We start from the raw sequence: 19,272 nt of genomic DNA, 5'->3' as shown, positions 1-19,272 counted from the left end.
ATTATTGCTTTGAAGTGTCGTCGGATGAGTAGTAGTTAACTTAATCTTTCCTTGCTAACCACTATTACTAGCGATACTTACATATAATGAATACATTGTTATTGCGCGTTGCATAGTAAGTAATCCGGTGTGTGACAGGTCTGAGTTTGGCAGGGCAAGGATATGGGAGCACTTTAAATACATAGCCAGACTTGATCAATTCGAATAAAAGCGTCCTGATATCTATCTTTTGGCGAAATGCCGAGTGGCTGACTCGGGCTTGGCTTGGCAGACTTCCCGAGTCAAAATAGTGGACTAGTTCGGTTCATGTTTTGGGCGTTCATGAGTATCAGAACTGGTTGATGTCTAGCAGCTATTTCCAGCATGCTGCTTTCTGTCATTAATTTCATCTGTGGATGCATGGTAGGAAATGGTATATATACGGGCTCCCGGTTGTGTCCTGAAGTGCTCTAACAACCTTCTCTCCACCAGTTAGCCTCTCAGAAGGTGCAGTGCACAGTTGATGGCCCATGGAGTGATATGTTTCTAAGGAGAGTTCAAAAGAGTCTTCTCGTTTCCAGGAGGGATCAAGGCAATTGTAATACCCTCAAAAGGCAAAGCAGCTTTATGTGATAGCTTGCTGCGACATATAACCATTCTATATGGTTTGTGACTATCTCCTCAAAGCCCAAGCGCTTGACTAGCCGCCGCCCAAAATGCCTATTAGCAGTGGGTTCTTTAATATCGATAACCTCTCGCAAGGCGAGACTGTTCATCAGGTAGATATCCGCTCTTCTTTACTCTAAGGGGCCAATTGCGATTCGATATGAAACATGCAGCTGACTGAACTGACCATCTAGCGATGTCTCATCGTCAAGGGCTCCTGTAGAGCGGCCTTCATTACTACTGAGAACCAGAATGTATCGGGATTTCAGGACTTCCCAGCGCAAAGCTATCCGGTTGTCCAAGGCCGCTTTGCCTTCCTTACCATGCTCTCTGAGGGACCTAATAACCTCATTATTCGACTTGGCAGCCATTACAATAGGACGACATCATTGCCTTCTACTGAAACAATTGTTGTTTCCCTCAACTATTACCCATTATTAAACACTCCACCGCTTCATCTTGCCATCATGATTGCCAAGGACTCCCCACTGATTATCGATTGTCCGCCTGGTAGAAGTGGCGGCCTTCCAAATGGGCATTCGACCCTGGACGCCGTGATTGCCAAGTTCCGCATCGCGGCCTACATGTGGCAAGCCCTCACTGCTGAAGATATGCGAATTAAGGGCCTAGGTCGTCGTTCGTTCCGGCTTGAGGAGGAGCGGACAGCCAATACCACCAGTCAGGCGTTTTTATATACTGAGGCCCAAGAGACGCTACATGCTAATAACAACATAGGCCCTACGGCGAAGATCCATCTGGTCGGGACGGATAAGACGGTTATGGAATTGAGAGACCCGAATATTGCTCAGCAGAATAAACAGGCCTCTGATAAGAATCAGCTTTTTAACATCTTCCTGGCTGCGCTGAAAAACTATGGCCATCCCTTCGACCCGTCCAGTCACCCAATCGTTGCAGGCCTGATTCTCGACTCCCATTACTCCGTCGACCAGAATCTTATCCTCGCACACGCGGCACTAGGAGCCCATAACGGCCATGGCATCTCGCTAGGGATGTTTGGCAGTCATCTTACCTACTCCTGGCCACGGTTTATTGAGGAAGTTCATGAATGTCTGCTCGATACCAGAGCCCCTGGACCAACTCTTGGCAATGACAATGGCGAATGTGCCACCATGTGGGAGGCTTGCTCGATCGGCCAAGGTGCTTTCCTCCACGAAGTCGGCCATGCCTTTGGTGCACCACATAGCACCGGCATCATGGTACGTGGCTACGCTGAGCACTGGCCCAGGAACTTTCTCTCTAGAACGGCATACAGCGTGGCTCACAAGCGGGAAGGTGTTGTCGTCATAGAGGGGCAGACGGCGAATAATGCAAGATGGGATCTACGCGATGCGCTCTCGTTCAGATTATTCCCGCACTTTTGGATTCCGGGCGATGAGCTTCTTGAACCGGGTGTCCGAGCTGAAACGCCCAGTGTTGTCGTAATAGGACAGGGAGATCCAGCGAAGCTGGGCATCCAACTATCATGTCGAGCCAAGGTCGTGCAGGTTTCCTTCAACGATAATCTAGAGTCGTATCCCACAGTCGTCTCCCCGTGCAATAACACCATTTACCTAATGAAAGACCTCAAATCCCGCTTCCCCCGCAGGGACAACAGGCCCCTCAAACTTACTGTGCTCGGCATGAATGGCAAGACCCGCACCGTTCACGACGTCTGGCGCCTGTTTGGGCTTGAAGATATTATTAGAATCCCGGGCTCCAAGGTGGTGTTAACGAAGCAATCTATTTTATGTGCTCAGATGGAAGCCGATGAATATAAGGAGCCCGATGCCTCGACTGTTTGGTCCTGGGCGACCTTACTAGCTAAACCTAGAGATGGCTTAGGCTACGGACCTAGATCTATGAAACACGTCAAATCTATTGATGTCCGTACAGGTGCTTATTTGGATGGCTTGTATATCGATTTCGATGATGGGGAGCGTGTCAACTGTGGACCGCGATTAAGACGGAATGGAGATAAGCACACCTTTGGCGGACATGCTGCAAAGAAGGTTGACTTTACCCAGGGTGTGGGTAACTATGGAGATCGCGAAATTGTGAGGATTGAAGTGGCCAGGGCAGATAATGTCATTACAGGCATGCGGATTTATTTGAAGGATGGGACACAGGGAGGTGAGCTGAGCGGATACGGTTATGTGAAAGAGACCTGTGTGCTTGGTGGGTTTTGTTACGCCTTCCTTTTTTTTCCCTGTCTTTTCTTCTTTTGGAGGAGAAAAAAAGATTTACGCAGGGTTTATAAAATTTCTTTTCTCCCGCTGGTTGTGCTAATATTCGCCCTCGTTTCTCTTGCAAAATTTAAACACAGAGCCACCACACGGCCAACGAATTGTTGGCTTCTACGGAAGCAGCTGGTGGGGTCGCATGTGCGATGCGATTTTCGAATTTGGCATCATCATGGCCCCACGGGGTGTCGAGTTGCCAGAAGCTTTGTATGCGATGAAAGAATTTATGAATACTGGTGGGAAACGTATTGTGAGTTCGCTCTTTCTATTGATTTGTTCTCATGGAAAGGAGGTTAAATGGGAGATGGGTGAGTTTTGCTGGCAGACTACAATGGGCCCAAGGCTGTAGCGAAGAGGGGAAACAGGAGAGTGAAGAGATGCGACGGAATGATTGAAATTGTTTAATGGGACCGGCAAACATTTGGATGTTGATATTCGGTGGTGAATATGATGATAACAGCTTGTTAGGTGCCTGGGGCTCCAGGTAAACTGGGCCAAACACAACAGAGGAAACGAGAGAGGCTGTTGTCTAAGGCAGTTCATTTCTTGAGGTGAGTATCGAGGATACGAAATTTTCAAATCAACTGAGAATCAGCTAATTTTTCGTCAATCAAGGAATTAACAAGACAAATTCTTCCCTTCCCAATCTATACGGCCATTATATCACGGCTCCGGATACCTCCACCAGTCTACCTGGGGTTCCCCTTTCGAAGCATTCTTATCATCCAATCCACAGAGACACCTCCCAGAAACCCCCCTTTCAACCCCCCCTCGAAACCATTCTCCAAACTTTCTTCAATAATTCAACCCTCTCCCTTCTCCTCCATCCACGTCCAAGCCGTCCGCGCCGTTCGCCCCCACCGCATCATCCCAACTCGCACACTCGTCCCGCACTCTAGCCTCCAAATCCTTCACGCTCGCCTTAACCCTTGTTTCGATCTCCGCCTTCCACTTCCGATCATACGCATTCACTGCCCTCCTCATCTCTTCATCATAGTCAAACATCCTCTGGCGTGATACTCCGTCAACTTCTGCATCCACACCCGGCCCCACTCGTGGCCTGAGCCCAGACACAAGCGGCCAATCGTTCGTTGTAGGCATTTTGCTATGGTCCTTATACTCAACAGGGTTATCGAGCAGCAGACGAGACCTAAAAGTGATGCCAATCATCGCTTCCATTGTGTAGCGCGCGTCGTTGCCACCGTTATGTAGATTCCAGCCTGTAATTCCGAGATCGACTAGGATTTTGCCTAGGGAGGTTGCTTCCGTTTCGCGTTTTAGGACACGGAAGAGGACAGAGGTGTCGAGGGTATCAATGAAGTTGGGAGCTTCAGCTGGCTCGCTGGCTTCTTTCTTATTGTTACTTGAAGATGAGGTAGGTGAGGTGATGGTAGGGGGCTTGGTGAAGGCTTTACATCCTAGTTTCCCGAGGTATCCTAGATCCGTATCAGTGTTATGACCTACGAATATCAGGTTGCGTGGACGGGTTTTATGTTCTGGGATGGGTTCGGAATCGCCGCAGGGTTCAGTCTCCAAAAATGGTGGCTGAAGAACACTTCCAGGGATACCTTCCCCATTTCCATCGGTATCGCTACCTTCCGCGTCAGTTATATCTTTGGGGGGTCGGGGTGTATTGGCAGAGTAGGGAGCCTGAAAGCACCCATCGACAACGTCCGCAGCTTCTGAGATTGAAATCCATTCACTTTCCCCGAATTCAAAATTGTCAGGACACCCACTAACATACTCCTTGTTGACAACATTTGCGTATTCCGAAATTCGGAAATGGCGAGAGCGTATCTTGGTGGTCCAATTTCTCCCACATTCCCCAGGGGGAATGCCAACGAGATCAAGAGTATCAAGAGTTGATATCCCGATTTCTGTGATTTGGTGGTGAATCTTCTCGTTCGCTTCGACATCGACGCAAACAAAGATTGGCTCACTCGCAAAACGGAATGGAGCTGGTTTGCTTACATCCAGCGGTAAAAGGATAATACCGCATGCCAATGCATACTCCCGTTCAACGCGCTTCTGTTCCTCCCATGCTAAACCATCAGTAGTAGGGGGTGACAGATTGCGCGGGCGTCGAGGACGCATTCCAAGGTAGCACTGGGTCCTCTTCATCGCACGGCACCAGCCCTGTAATTTCTGGATGCGGTCAACCTCCCTTTTCTTTCTCGTTGCCTTGTTTTTTCTCCGAGTAGCGTCAACGGCGGCCGCAATCTTTGCCTTGAAGGCGGCAAATGAACGGTCAACTTCAGCGGAGCAACCTTCGGGAGGTTCATGATAGCCTGTTGGTGCATCTGGTATACTTGATTCCATCTCTTCTTTTTGCTCCTGAGAGGACGATATTCCAAGATACTGTGGTTGAGGGGTACCGTCGTTCTCGAAAGGGATTAAGAATCCCAGTTCCTGATCTGAAGGAATGGCAACCAGGATGTTAAATGCACTATTAATATCATCGATAAGGCCCTGTACTTGGTGTCCCGGAACGAGAATAAGCGGTTTAGTTGAGATAGAGGGCGGCGGATGAATATAATATCTAATGGAATGTTTGAGTTAGTGAAAATGAATAATACAAGATAGGGAAAGGTCGACCGTCACAGTGACAGCAAAAAAAAAAAAGTGATTGCGCGGCAGATGGCATATAACTATAATCATCCTGTCTTCACATGTGCATTTTCACCGTGGTCTGACACCCGGACTAGAAGTGTGGGTTCTTTCGTGGAATGCGTACATATCCCAAGACCTATTCCAGAACTTTCCTTCGTTGAAAAAGCGTTGTGCAATTTGCTCCCCAGCATTACCTCGAATATATTTGTATGGAAAGCGACTGACGGCGGATATCGGGCAGAATAATCTTCCGCCATTGCCACAGAGTGTTGCCCCAAACGCATCGTGGGAAGCCATTGACGTCGACAAATCCAGACTCGCTCTCCCCTGACTCTTATTGTCATCGTTCTTGCTGCAAATCTTCTTCTTTCTTTTGTTTTTCCGTGCAACTTCGGAAAATGCAGAGAGATACTCATCGAACCCATCCTCTGAGCTGCTGAGCTCCACTGCCACCACTTTCTTGGAAGCACTTTCTTGACTGGTTTCTGGGGGATGGGCGTCTGGGGTATTGAAGTTATTCTGTTCCTTCATAGAAAGAGTGCCTATTTCAAGTACAGATTGAAGATCTGTATTGGTCTTGAGAAGCTCTTCGTCTTCTCCATCGAAGAGTATTTTGAGGCGGGCTTGCATATCCATCATTGGCATCATCAAGCTGGACGGGTAGTGAACAGTGGCTCCAGGCAAAACCGCCTGGGAAGCAGTTGATAAGAGGGAATAAAGAAGAAAATGACAATAAAGAGAAGATCAGTTAAAATGATATATAAACATCTAGAAAAGGACGGTCAGTGGACTGCACTGTGTTGCAAATTGTAAATTATATCAATTTACATGACATCAAAGCAGGAGTCACTTCATTTCACTACTTGGGCCTGTTGACAAAGCAACAGCAGAACACTGAGACATTATTAACGTATCAGCAGAAATGCAGTCTTACAACGTAAAAATGCGTCTAAAGTATCAGAAGACACAAGCTAGCTATGACCCTACGTCTGTCAAGGAGAGCCTTGTGGAGTCGTTGATTTAAACTTCCTAATCCCCCTCGTTTAGTTACGTATCTTAGTGTGCTTTCTCTTGTGGCTCTTACACGCCCGTCGATTGGTCCACGCTGGCAGTGATGGACAGCCAAATCACATGACTATGGCAGAATATTTTATCCGTTTTTGCCTCCTTGAACGATCCCCAGCCCAATCACGACGACCTCGCGACTGATCGTTGAAGCTCTCTCCAATCCTCCAGCGCTGAATAATCCCCCCTCACAACTTTCGAAACTTTCCAATACTTTCCCGACGCGATAGGCGCTTCATATGAGCACCTATTGTCAACAGAGGCCATCTTCCCAATGCGTCATCTGTGACTCTATGATCTCCCCTGTCGCACTGATGGTGACACTCCACTCTCCTATCGCTTTGTCTCCAACGGAGTTTTGACTGAATTGAAACCCTTCACCTTCTCCCTCGAGCGCCTCATGGGTTCTATGATGTCTGACGATTCAGATGAACGCGGTATCATCATGGAGGGCCCCTCCGATCCGGACGCGCAGGCCACTGTGAGCGATTTTATTGACTATACCGAATACCTCCCGTCGGACCTTGTCCGTTCCTTAACCCTGATACGCGGCCTGGACGAGACCTACCTGGATGCTGCAGACGCAGTACATGAGCTTACGAAGATTTATGGACAATTACCCAACCTACCAGCGGATTCGCGTCCTAAGCCAGTCGTTCTACGAAAGCAGATATCAGAACAATTAGGGCGCGCGATGAATGCCCGAGAATCCGCGTATGCAGAAGCATGCCGCCTTTACGATGTAGTTGATCGGTATTTTGATCGCCTTGGGAGCATCAAATCCAAGTTGAATGCGCTAACGAGTACCTGTACTGCGATTTCCCGTGACGTCTCTGCCTCTCCCGGCGCTGAAACATTACCAGAAACAACGCAACGACCAAGAAACGGCCGTAAAGCTGGCAAGACACCCTCTGTACCAAGGATAACTTTGCGCATCGATGGAAGCCGGCAACCTGCGGCATCCTCAACCGTTGCTGGGAAACGAGGACAAAAAGGGAAGTCACAGGGCGCGGCGACCCGTGGTGGCAATCTTGCCGTGCGAGATCCAGACTCACCTATAGCCAGCACCGAGCAATCCGAGGAAGGAGTTGAACTCGGTTCATCGCGTGCTGCTGAAGCAGCGAAGCAGCTCGTTCCCTTAAAGAACAAGCGGGAGTCCAAAAAGCAGAAGCGTGGGATGAGTCGTCGTATCTCTCAGCCGCGACATTCCAGTGGAAATGTGCAGATGAATCGAATCGATACTTCTACAAGTAACGCATTGGCATTGCTAAAACCTCCGCCGGAAGATGCGAAAATCGGAAGCGAATATTTCCCGTGGCTCCGGTTAACCGAATGGGAAATGACCAAGCTTCGAAAGAAGATGAAGAAGAATAATGTTTGGCAACCTAGCGAAATTATGATCCACCGAGAGCTTGCGCTCCGTGGTCGAGGATGGGAAGGCTACAGACTGGCAAAGCTGAATGCTGAAACAACTGGTGCGGAGTTTGTAGACTGCGACGACATAGCGAACAATTATATTCCAGGAAAGCTCGTCCTAAAAAGTGAAGTAAGCGCGGATGTATCAGGGGTGGAAGAGACTAAACTGAGTAACCGAGGTATGAAACTGAACGAGGCGAAGAAGCTGAAACGCGAAAACCTTGCACGGGAACAGGCGGCTCTCGCTGCGGTCGAAGCGGAGATGGCGGCGAGACGACTCGGGGACATCGGGTCTACATTTAAAAGCCTGTTTTCCAGCCCTGCAGAACAGAATCTTCACAACGTTCAATCTGGACTTTTAGGTACATCTTTCAAAGCTAACGGTCCTATAGTAAAGGATAGGCCAAAGGCGCCAAAGCAAGCCACTAGGAAGAGAAAATTTGAGGAGGCAGCGGCTTTAGAATCATCGCAAGATGTTGAATCTCCAGCCGCTGTCTCCTTAGTCACAGCCAAACCGTCAAGTAAAAAACGCAAGCTGAGCAAGTCTGCTTCTACAAGTACCATTCACCCATCTGGAGACGAACCTTTAATGGAAAGTGTAGCTACAGCTAAAGGCCGTCGAATTTCCGCTGTTGCTGGCCCATCGGCAGCCTCAAAAGTATCACCACGTGCTCCGTCTCCAACTGATCTACGTCGAGCAACAGGGCCTGCGACATCCAAGCCCCTCCCTACTACAACGCCACCTACCACACGAGCAACGTCCCGACCGCGTTCCGCCACTGGAGCTCCTGTGGAAGCGACCGGTCGTGATCGACTTCGAAGGAAGAGTGCTACCCCGGCAGTGGCTAAGACCACACCTGGAGCAGATCAACCTACCGGCACGACTGCGGCTGGTCGCCGTAGCAAACGCCCGGCGCCAGGACCCGTAACGTCTGGCCAGGATGGCGGCGCCGCCGTAAGTGTGGGCCGCCGCAAAGCCAAACCAGCAGTCAAGAAAAAGCGGGATCAGGGCCAAAGGGTGGGTTCCCAGCCTCCCAGGACCGAGGATCTACGGGTCGACGAAGACGGAGTACTGGAAGAGATCGATCCGAACGAGCCAAGATATTGTCTGTGCGGAGACGTGAGTTTCGGGACCATGATCTGCTGCGAGGATAATGATGTGAGTGGCTGTCGCGACTCTCCTCTTTAAAAGTGTACTGTTTCTGCTCTTTACGTTCTTTAAATTTTCTATCCATTTTACACTTTTTGAAGCATTTTCTGCTTTCTTCCCCCTTCGTTGTTATGTATTCTTCCAATATCGCTTCAATCCTCCCATCATATAGTCTGCAACCCGAACACATACAACTAACCTGCTTTACTTTATTTTCCTTAGTGTGACAAGGAATGGTTCCATCTCGATTGCGTCGGCCTCACAGAAGTCCCAAGTCGGACGGCGAAATGGTATTGCCCAGAATGTCGGAAAAAACTTGGGCGAGCGGCGACGGACGGCATAGTACGAATTGGCGGCGGGCGGCGTTGATAGAGCATCATGACGTGTTAACCATGCTAATACACTCAAACAACGGTTACATGTATACTAATGAGTAATGATAGGGAATGGAATTGAAACAAATGGAAGGGAGGCAATCCAGGGGCTACTTTTAGTTTTCATTCACGGCGTCAGGATGAAGAATCTCTGTACCAATTTTTGCGTTTTGTGATAACATGGGTTAGTTTAGTTTATATTGATGGATTCGTTTAGTCTAGAGCCCCTCTAGCGTTTTTAGCTTTTTCGTTTGCCTCATCTTCCTTCTCTTTTCTTTCCAACTTTCCTTGCCTTCTAGTTACTTCCGCTCGAAGATTATATCATTATTACCTAAATTTACTGATTTTCTTCCTCAAACAGCCATTGGAGACACAATGGTTTCCCTTACCAGCTTTGACATTCTGACACTCGATCCTCAAGCACCGATATGGAACTTTGTATCCATGGTTGGATTCAATCCTCCCTTGTGCCCGATAACGCCACAACCCCCAGCGTCGACAAAACTTGTGACGTAAGAATGACTACATTGACTTAACAGAAGTATATCTCGACCTTCCCCAAGCTCTACATAAATAACACAAACCCCTTACGAAAAGTTCTTATTTCTTTTTTGTTTTTTCCCCCTTTTCTCCTCCCTTTATCTTCATCAGCATACTCATACTCTTCTATACCCAAATTCAAAAAGCGGAACAAATGTATGTACACACATCCCCCTTTCTCCCCCCCCGCCCCTTTGCCCACACTCCCTTTACTTCATCTTCCTCCACTTCTTCCAGGCAACTATAAGCGAGAAACGCTAATTGCATACCCCAAACGAAGAGTAACAAACACACGCAAATACAACCAAAAAATACCACAAAACATCCAACAACATGGCCTGCGGATGCGGAAATAACTCCTGCCCCTGTGACGGTCCACAGTCGTGTACTTGTTCATCTGGCGGCGGTAGTAGCTGCGGTTGCACAACATGCAAATGTATGTCCCGAGCTCACCTGTCAACCATCCTTTCTTTTTAATTTTGGTTTTTCTTATGAGAATTTCCCCAAGGGATTATTGACAAGGGAGGAAGGACAACTGCTAACTAAATGTTCGGGTTATAGAAGGGGAAACAGCAGTAATTAAACTCGGCAATTTCGCGCACAATATAACGACTAAAAGGTAGCCAGGGGGGAAAGAGGTTTCTGGAATGACGCACACGTGTCTATCGCTGTAGCAAGCATGGGGAATTTGCGTGATGAATGTGCAACGATGTTGATTGGGTGGCATTTTGTGCGTTTATATAATTGAAATATCTATATATACGTATATACATAGGTATTCTGATATCTTGTGCACTGTGTTGCTGGCAAATGAACGTATGACATTCCATCATCACCCATCTGCGAAGGGTAAAACGATATATCGCTATATATATGTTTGTATATGTGTCTGGGATCAATGGTCCCTCTGTATGGCATCGGAAATAATATAAATACCCTCATCCATACCGCGCCACCTTATAAATCAAAAGCTACCCTGTTCCAACATACCAAACTACGCCAAAGATACGTCTCGATGACTTGCAGCCTCAGATAGAGGATTTTTTTAAAAAAAAAATGGTATTAACGATAGAAGTTAGAAGGTTGGCCAATTGGATACCTATATACAAATATATATAGATATCGAAATCGCAAAGATGGTGAAAAGGAGCACAAGTGTGATGATATATATACAGGTCGAAATGGATGTGGGGGAAAAATGAAATAGTATTTATATAGATTGAGACAACGTAGGTTCGATAGGATAGGTAGCGTATTGTAAAGCGGAAATCTCCGAATATGTAAGAGAAAAACAATATGTAGAGAAGGAAGGAAAAGCGGCCAACTAGGAGTGGAAGGGCGGGGGGGGAGAAGGATATATGTAAATGATGGAGGTGGAAGGTTGGTTCATTGTAACTCTCTAGCGGGCGTAGCACTGCTTATATACCTTCTAGTGAGCGATAGGGATGCCAACAGTAAATGGAAAGAAGGAGAAAAGAAAAGAAGCATCAGCTATTAGATATAGCCAAGAATTCATAATTAATATATCAGACATCAAGTATCTCGAGCAGTTTGTTTGACAGTCTGCGAAATAATCCAAAGATTTTAAGTACATGAAGGAGGAGATAGCGCTAAAAACATCGATTCACCCTTTGTAAAAAAAATAACTCCGGCTGGTTTGGTATATATAAGTAATATCATATCGCCAAATCAAAATAACATTTATAGCCATTTCAGATAAAACAAATAAGGTATATAATAAATTGGGAAAACACCATAAATATATCCCTATACAAAAAAAGCATTTGCTGTTGATTAAATCCCCTCTGTAAATCGACTAGCACGACTGCCGTCTGAACTAGCCATACTCCTCCCTATCGCATCTTGGCCAGAAACCCGTTGATGGACGGGTAATCGTGGTAGCGATTCGTGTGGCGGGGGGTGCAGAGCAATTGAGCCAGCTGAGGCCATTGTTGTCGATGTAGCGATATCGGCTGAACTGGTTAGTGGGGTTCGTGCCGGTGAAGCGCGGAGGACGACACGTGGGGAGGAATCACCCTCTTGTGAGGGTGGGCGGCCGAACGGTGGGGAGGTGAGAGGCTGTGCAATTGGCCCCGCCCTTCGTGACATCTTGTTGTGAGAGATGGCTGGCCGGGATTGAAAGGTCGGAGAGGATTGGGGGAGAATAGGGGCAATCGTTGTGAGTGAACCAGTCTTTTTATTTGCAGCACCGGCATCGGCAGAGGCCGTTTCGGAGTACAGTCTCTCTCCGGTTGCGCCGAATGGGTCATCATATCCATCACCACCAGATTCTAGAACTGATGTGATTTTTCTCCCCGACACTTTGTGAAACCCTCTTTCGCTGCTAGGTGGTGGTTCGAGAGTCCTAGTGGATTGATGGGAGTTTCTCCATTTGCTGAAGAGAGTTGTGGCGCCCAAGGCGCTTCCTCCAGTAGCTGTGCTAGCAGAACGTTCAGACATCACACCTGGTAATCCTGAATGTAATATTGCTGCTATTCCCCTGTCCCCTGATGCGAGATCGTGGGAAAAATCGGTTTTTCGTTTCCGGTTTCTTAGAAGGAGGAGCACTACTGTTATGAGAAGAGCGATACTGGCAACACCACCAACCACGCCACCTACAACCCTTCTTGTCGAATCAGGGGGAGATCCGGAGGTATCAGCAGGACTGTCGCCTACAAATGTGTGCGTACCACTTCGGCCAGTTGCAGTCGAGTCCCCGTTTCCACCACCACCACCTCCTCCGCCTCCGCCTCTGCCACCAAAGTCACTAGCAAAAGTAGGCATTAGAGCCGACTTTGAACTGATCATAGCACTCGATGATGTAATTGTTGTGCTGCTAGGAATTGATGACGATGAGGGTGACAATGATGTAGACGACGTCGAAGCCAAGAATATAGACGACAAGGGCAAAGATGATAAAGGTGTTGAAAAGGGGCTAGAGGTGGTGATTGGCAATAGGTGTGGCGTTGTTTCTGCTGGCAAACGCTCAACAGGTATGACGGGTGGCGTGGAAACCGAGGAAGCAGAGTGAGTCGATATAGGCAACAGGATAAAAGGAGGTCGCGTGACATGCTCAGCTGCGGATGTGGATGATGTTGACGAGGGGGAAGACGCCGCAGGGCTAGATGCAGAAGCGGAGCTTGAAGACGTCATATCAATGGTCGATGTAGGTAAGTTAGAAGAGGTGACACTAGAATCAGACATCGGCGAGGTAGGATCGCCTTCTGGGGGCTGTGAGGGAGTTCCAGGTCCGTTTTCAGGGGCAGTGATATTAGTGCTTGAAGGTGCCGGCGCAGTCACAGGACCTGATACAGGACTCAGTACCGAGGAGTTATTTGGCGGAGCTGACGGGACAACACTTTGTGAATCAGTCTCTGCAAGACTGGTGACTGAGTTTGATACAGTGGCGGGCAACGTAGAAACTGTAGTTGAAACCACCATATTTGGATCTCTAGGGCTTTCTTGTGCTTGACGTGCAAGTAAATATTTTAAATTTGAGCCCTCACGAAAGCGTCCTTGTTCGTCAACTGTCACCATTGCGGCAGTGTTTTCATCAATGTTCTCCAAAGGATTCAAGTTAGGTTTCGTATCACCCCCTCGTTTGTCTTCATGCCCAATGGCTGCTCCAACGAGTGCATTTCCTGCACCTAGGGCAGACCGAACTTTCAGATGCGCACCATTGTGCCTCCAATGCCTCTTGCCATGGTGGCCCATATCTGCGAGCTTGAAGCTCCGATACTCTCTCCTGTGCTAAACTGCCGAAGAGAAAGGTTCCCTTTGCTCCCCTTTATCCTTTTCCTATTTGTTTCCGGCTTTTTTTTCGGTTATTTCGGTTAATGGGAAAAATCGACGAGTGACAAAATGCCCTATGAGACATGCGCACTAACTGTAACGGGCAAAGCAACAAGCTCCACAGGTGGGCAATGAATGGGAAAAAAAAAAAAAAAAAAAAAAAAAAGGGAGACTGGATCTAGGTGTTGTTGGCCCCTTGTGACGAGCTGGTTAAGTCGTTGTAAATTGAGCGATTGGAAGTTAGGTCAGCCCTCCTGGCCATACGATTGATTGAATACGCGACAAGAGAACGTGAGACGGGACGATATGCCCGATTGAACCGGCGCGTAAACGGTCGGTCTGGCCGGAGGATAAAGTCAAAGAAACGAATGTGAATAATTTACTTCAAGTAGATTGAATCCCCGAGTATTCACGATTTTGTGTTGGAACGAGTGTTTGGTCGAAAAAGAAACGAGCGGGTGTCGGTCACCTGGAGGAATGAAGCCAGAGGATCGCGATATATTAATATCGTTAATTTCATTGAATAAACGAACGGACGTCAGTCATCCGGCTGACGAAGTTGGACGGGGAGAAGAGCGCAAGGCTCCTTGAGAAACGAATGTCTAAATTTTCAAGGCCGATGGCACTGTGGTCAGTATATAATAAATATGAAACAAACCCCACAATAAAGAATAGTACGACAAAAACGCGACTTCAGGAAAGTAGTACCGGTGATTGTTACATCTACCCAATACGTAGATGGGGTAGACTCGATGGGAACTCGACGAAGATAAAAAATGGGTGGTTGATGTCGCTGACAGAACGAACTCCGTCAATCCTCGCCTCACAGGTGTTGTCAGTACGAAATATAAGGGGTGAAAGAAAAGTCCTGTGAGCGTCTGTGCGCAAATAACGGGCTCGTATTCAAGGTTTAATGTCTTGATGAGGCTATACACCAAGCAGGACACGTCTTTTCTTATTCCGTTATGCAGCCGTATCCAACAGGGGCAGCAGGAGAACGATCACCCCAGCGACAGCGGACGGGTGAGTTGTCCAGAGAGCACGGCAGAGAGCACGCAAGAAATGAAAGAAGATAGCTAGCTCTATGCTAGAGATATACAGGAGGAAGCGTGCTGCTGTCGTTGTCGTTGTCGTAGTCGTAGTCGTCGTCGTCGTTCGGCCCCTGTCATCGTTGCACCGCGTTGTTGGTAGCCGTGTGCAGACAGTGCAAGTGTTGTTCAACTGCAGCCGGACTTGGGGATGGGGGAACATTGGATTGAGCCTCTGCTGTCAGAAAGGGGAAAGCTGCCGGGGTAAACATCCCGTGACGGTACGCCAAGACCCACATCTGGATTAGGCGCCACTGATTGGTGGATGCATCGCAGGGCACGGCTAAACGAGATCAGGGGAACATTAACCTTCCAAGTTCCAACGTTCCAAGGTTCAGGTCGGAGCGTCAAAGGCGATCGATTGATTAGTATATTATATAATAACTTGAACTGACAATCGATGATGAATATACAAATTTAACAAAATACTGTAGCTATAGCTCTTCTATTAATATGCTCGCGTTTATAATGAGATCTTGACCAGCCTCTCACTTAATTATAACTGAACACCTAAGAAAACATATTTTAACTTGAATGCATATATTGTAATAAGATAGAATTACTTTTCTCACAACAAGCGCTATGATATTTGTGGGAGTTGATCAATAATTGTATCCTGGCCCTCTAAATTTCATAGATCACAGAAGCACTTTGATACTCATTACTCATTTCGCACGGCCGGTCCAGAACTGCTCCCCTCCTCACAACAGTTGTTTCAACTCGGGCGCTCTGTCAAAAAGACAGAAGAGAAGCCACAATCCCTTGGAGGACCAAGGAATTTGCTGTCAGAGTAGAACATGCGGTATTGTAGATCGACCATGAAGCACCCTTCAAAATATCAAGAATTTACGTCAGCAAAGAGGGCCATAGTCAGGTGTGGGTATAACAAGATATAACTCTTTCACTTACACATCCAGCCATCCCGCTCTTGTTGAGCTCCACCCCAGAGCAACTTGTTGTCACTATCCGTGTAGAGTTGACTAATACCAGCCGAGGAGTTAAGGTTCGCAAAATAAATACCTAATGTATTGAAGAGTGGTTAGCATTTCTAGATAGTTCCATAAATATACATTTCAACAAAGAGAAATGTTGTTCTGCTTCAAAGAAAATCCAAAGAAAATGCATACCTGTGTCAGAAGTGCTGTTATCGAAGTTGAGATAAAAAGATTTGCTTCCATCCTTGAAGACAAGCTCTGTGTTATTTTGCAGTACAACAGGCGAGGCAAACGTTGGATCAGGGACCCATTTCACATAATATGGTTCAGGATCAAGCTCATCTACTTGCGCCCAAACCATGCCTGGCCCAGGCTCGATAATGGTTGAAAGCACAATTGTCTTATTTGCCGGTGTTATTGGTGTTATTGGTGTTGTTGGTGTTGGTGTTGGTGTTGGTGTTGTTGTTGTTGTTGTTGTTGGTGGTGGTGGTGGGCAGTTTGATCCTAAGAGACAGCCATTGATTGAGTCAACAGCTGCTCCAGATGTCACAGCTATGGCAGACAGAAAAGAGAGAAGCTTGAAGTAAGTAGGCAAGCAAACAGTTTTCATTTTCGTCTGTTTCTGAGATCTTCTGTTATGCTGTGTGAATTCTAATTTCGGTATCAATATAAAAAAATAGAATATAAAATAGATAAATTAATATTGATGTGAGAAAAGTACTAGTATGAAAAGAAAGGAAGCAAGGAAGAGAAATCAGACAGTAACAGCTATATATATATATATATATGAGGATAATATATATAGCAATGAATGTTTAAGTTCAAAGCATAGTTTTAGGAAACTGATCTTTCTACAGTCTAGCGACCCTTGGGAACCGTTCATTGCCCGAGGTAGCGGTTTGATGATGGTGTACGCAGCATAGATCTAGAGACGTTTTGAATGTGGCAATGTTTGAATTGATCCAAAGTTTACCTTGAAGAAGACTTCGGGGATATGGCACTCAACATTTTCAAATGTATATGCATGAATGGGTTTTACCAGATTGATTTTAAATCATTCAAAAAAAAAAAAAAAAAAAAAAAATGCCTACAGCTGTGGCTAGCTGTTGAGCACCTCCCTCGAGCTTTTTTGTAATTTTATTTTTTGATGATTCTCTCTAGTAGATCTTGTGAAGCGATCTAGTCACAAGTGACAAGGCCCACAGCCATTGACTCCATCTCATTAAGGTTAGAAAAAAGGGGTTCATATCCACTTAACCAAAGTGTTCAGGCGTCTAAGTTGGTAAACTCAGGTAGATGTGCGGTACACTAGTCCGCAATAGGAAGTCGAATTACTTTGCCACGATGGCAATTTGACATTATCAGATTGTGGAGATTGCCAACGTATATAGGAATATGCGCCTCCTTTGTAGAATGATCGAATGCAAATACATCAGAAAAGGAGAACACAGGATCTAAGAATCATCGCCACCGACGAGAGAGAATGTAGTATGTAAGTTAACACGAAGTTTGAATAGATATAGCGCCGTTCTGGGGTTCAATTGTGCGAGTACTAGTACGTTTGTACAGACTACAGAGAGAAAACGTGCATTCGAAATCTTGCAGATTAAAATGTAAATGACTATCTCATCAACTTTCGAGAAAGATCATGTTTCATTATTTGGAACTACACTAATAATTTTACAGAGTACATACAGCTTGTTTTTATCATTAGTTAGTAGTTGAAAGTTTTAAAAATTTCTTCGTTAATATTCAAAATGTTGTACGTATATTTAAATTATTTGAACTTCTCAATGCTTCTTTTTCCTTACATTGAAATTCATTCTTAAACCTGCTCAAGATAAGGACTTAGATCCCTACACACGCTATAGTAGAAACTTCAATGATAAGCATCGTATAAACCAGTTAACAAGTTTCCAGCCCTAGCTAAAAAAAGATTAAAGATTGAATGTAAGTAGAAATGGAAAATCAATTTCTCACCATAGCAAATGCTGAGTGTTCATGTATCAAAACGGTCAAAGACCTGACAAGATAGAGTTTAGCTTCTTTTCTGTCTTCTTTAAGGTCTTGCGTTTAAGTTAACTAACTTTTTTCAATCTCTTATTTTTTTGCTATAAAATTAAGATTTAGATCTTGATATAAACTTTATATTAAAATTTTGTAATTTAATTATACTTTCAACTTCTTCAAGCTATTATAGATTAATAATGTATCTCTCCTTTCAATCTCAAATGATCTCTTACTACTATAAATAATTTATCATCACGATTCATGCTTAATCCTCTGCAATTGTTTGTATTTTCTTTGTTGGTGATATTCCAAGAAATTTCACCATCTGATGAGCTGCTGAATATACTACAGCTCTTTCACTTAACTGATGAATAAAATTAAACATTTCATATTTGCTTTCAGGTGTAACAGTAGACCACCGCTGATGAGCACTGCTCACGGGGGATTCCTAAGCCTGCCAGCTCTAACAGTATGAACAAGTTTCAACTGTCATTAAAAACAACTAGCTAACTAGTTATCCGTGAAAGTTTCTGTCAATAAAATTAACCCGATGATTTTTATAATATTCAAACAGCATTTGAGCGTATTTAAAGTATCAAGCTGCCTTACAGCCACTCTCTGAGAGGCTTGGCTCACACTCAGTGTTCAATGATAAGGACCACCAGGGCGCCGCAACTTGATCAGGGGAAATATTTCATTACACCAAGGTTTGACAGTATCAGAAATTAAGCAATTAAGCCCCACTAATGGCAGCTGTTTCTTATAAATCTAATGATAATAACTACCAAGCATGGGCCGGGCAAAGATATCCATGGGTTGCGTAAAAGCCGTCTCGAACGGCCTCTGTTCGCCACCAAGGTCAACCCCAACTCAAGTCATTCAGGGGCCGTGTTACCAGCACTCAACTTATGAAGTACTCTGTAGAGGTCAAATTATCCCGTAGAACGACTAGAAATGGTTCATTTCCTCTCTATATAGCCGCTAAAATTAGTCAAATGTGTGTATGGAATGGTCAAAGATGATCATATCCTCTCTACGTATGAACGAATATAATTGAAACTCACTTCTATAAATCAGCTATTTGGGGGGGAAGGGGGGCCACCGATCCAGTAGAATGATCAAAACCAGTTTAATTCCTTTCTAAATAGAAGTCAAAAATACGCATTAGCTATTGATCTTTTAAATACTTTAAAAACTAAAGGAAGTCTTTTCTAGTTGATGATAGTTTTGATTATAAAATATATTTTGCATTGTAAAAATCTATCCATACATGATCGTATCTGACGGATGATAGATTACATTACTTCAAATTATTTTCATTCATATCTTGTGTTGGGGGTTTGGATTGGTTCGTCCCCTCTACTACCAGAATGGCGCTGATGTGAGAGAGCTCTTTTGCCCCAGTGG

At 45.7% G+C, this 19,272-nt stretch overlaps 5 protein-coding genes across 5 annotated transcripts; 2 read left to right on the top strand and 3 right to left on the bottom strand.

Annotated features, from left to right (window-relative positions):
• Positions 1–695: 695 nt before the first annotated feature.
• HCBG_07374 (uncharacterized protein) lies at positions 696–3,290 on the top strand (the record flags this gene model as incomplete). The annotated part of the gene is made up of 3 exons (XM_045434423.1): positions 696–758; positions 840–2,820; positions 3,211–3,290. 3 exons carry the CDS (start codon positions 696–698, stop codon positions 3,288–3,290), a joined length of 2,124 nt encoding a protein of 707 aa, XP_045284630.1.
• Positions 3,291–3,680: 390 nt separating this feature from the next.
• Positions 3,681–6,131, bottom strand: HCBG_07373 (QDE-2-interacting protein; the record flags this gene model as incomplete). The annotated part of the gene is made up of 2 exons (XM_045434422.1): positions 3,681–5,424; positions 5,620–6,131. The coding sequence occupies 2 exons, from the start codon at positions 6,129–6,131 to the stop codon at positions 3,681–3,683; spliced, it is 2,256 nt and encodes a 751-aa protein (XP_045284629.1).
• Positions 6,132–6,969: 838 nt separating this feature from the next.
• HCBG_07372 (uncharacterized protein) lies at positions 6,970–10,876 on the top strand (the record flags this gene model as incomplete). The annotated part of the gene is made up of 6 exons (XM_045434421.1): positions 6,970–9,096; positions 9,349–9,490; positions 9,862–10,012; positions 10,152–10,196; positions 10,422–10,476; positions 10,602–10,876. The coding sequence occupies 6 exons, from the start codon at positions 6,970–6,972 to the stop codon at positions 10,617–10,619; spliced, it is 2,538 nt and encodes an 845-aa protein (XP_045284628.1).
• A 643-nt stretch (positions 10,877–11,519) lies between these two features.
• HCBG_07371 (uncharacterized protein) lies at positions 11,520–13,754 on the bottom strand (the record flags this gene model as incomplete). Its single annotated transcript, XM_045434420.1, has 1 exon — positions 11,520–13,754. The coding sequence occupies one exon, from the start codon at positions 13,752–13,754 to the stop codon at positions 11,835–11,837; it is 1,920 nt and encodes a 639-aa protein (XP_045284627.1).
• Positions 13,755–15,347: 1,593 nt separating this feature from the next.
• On the bottom strand, positions 15,348–16,577 carry HCBG_07370 (immunoreactive protein; the record flags this gene model as incomplete). Its single annotated transcript, XM_045434419.1, has 3 exons — positions 15,348–15,748; positions 15,830–15,940; positions 16,048–16,577. 3 exons carry the CDS (start codon positions 16,463–16,465, stop codon positions 15,636–15,638), a joined length of 642 nt encoding a protein of 213 aa, XP_045284626.1.
• Positions 16,578–19,272: the final 2,695 nt, after the last annotated feature.

Source organism: Histoplasma capsulatum (assembly GCF_000150115.1).
Source record: "Histoplasma capsulatum G186AR genomic scaffold supercont2.12, whole genome shotgun sequence".
NCBI lineage: Eukaryota > Fungi > Ascomycota > Eurotiomycetes > Onygenales > Ajellomycetaceae > Histoplasma > Histoplasma capsulatum.
This window is presented reverse-complemented; position numbering and strand designations above follow the sequence as displayed.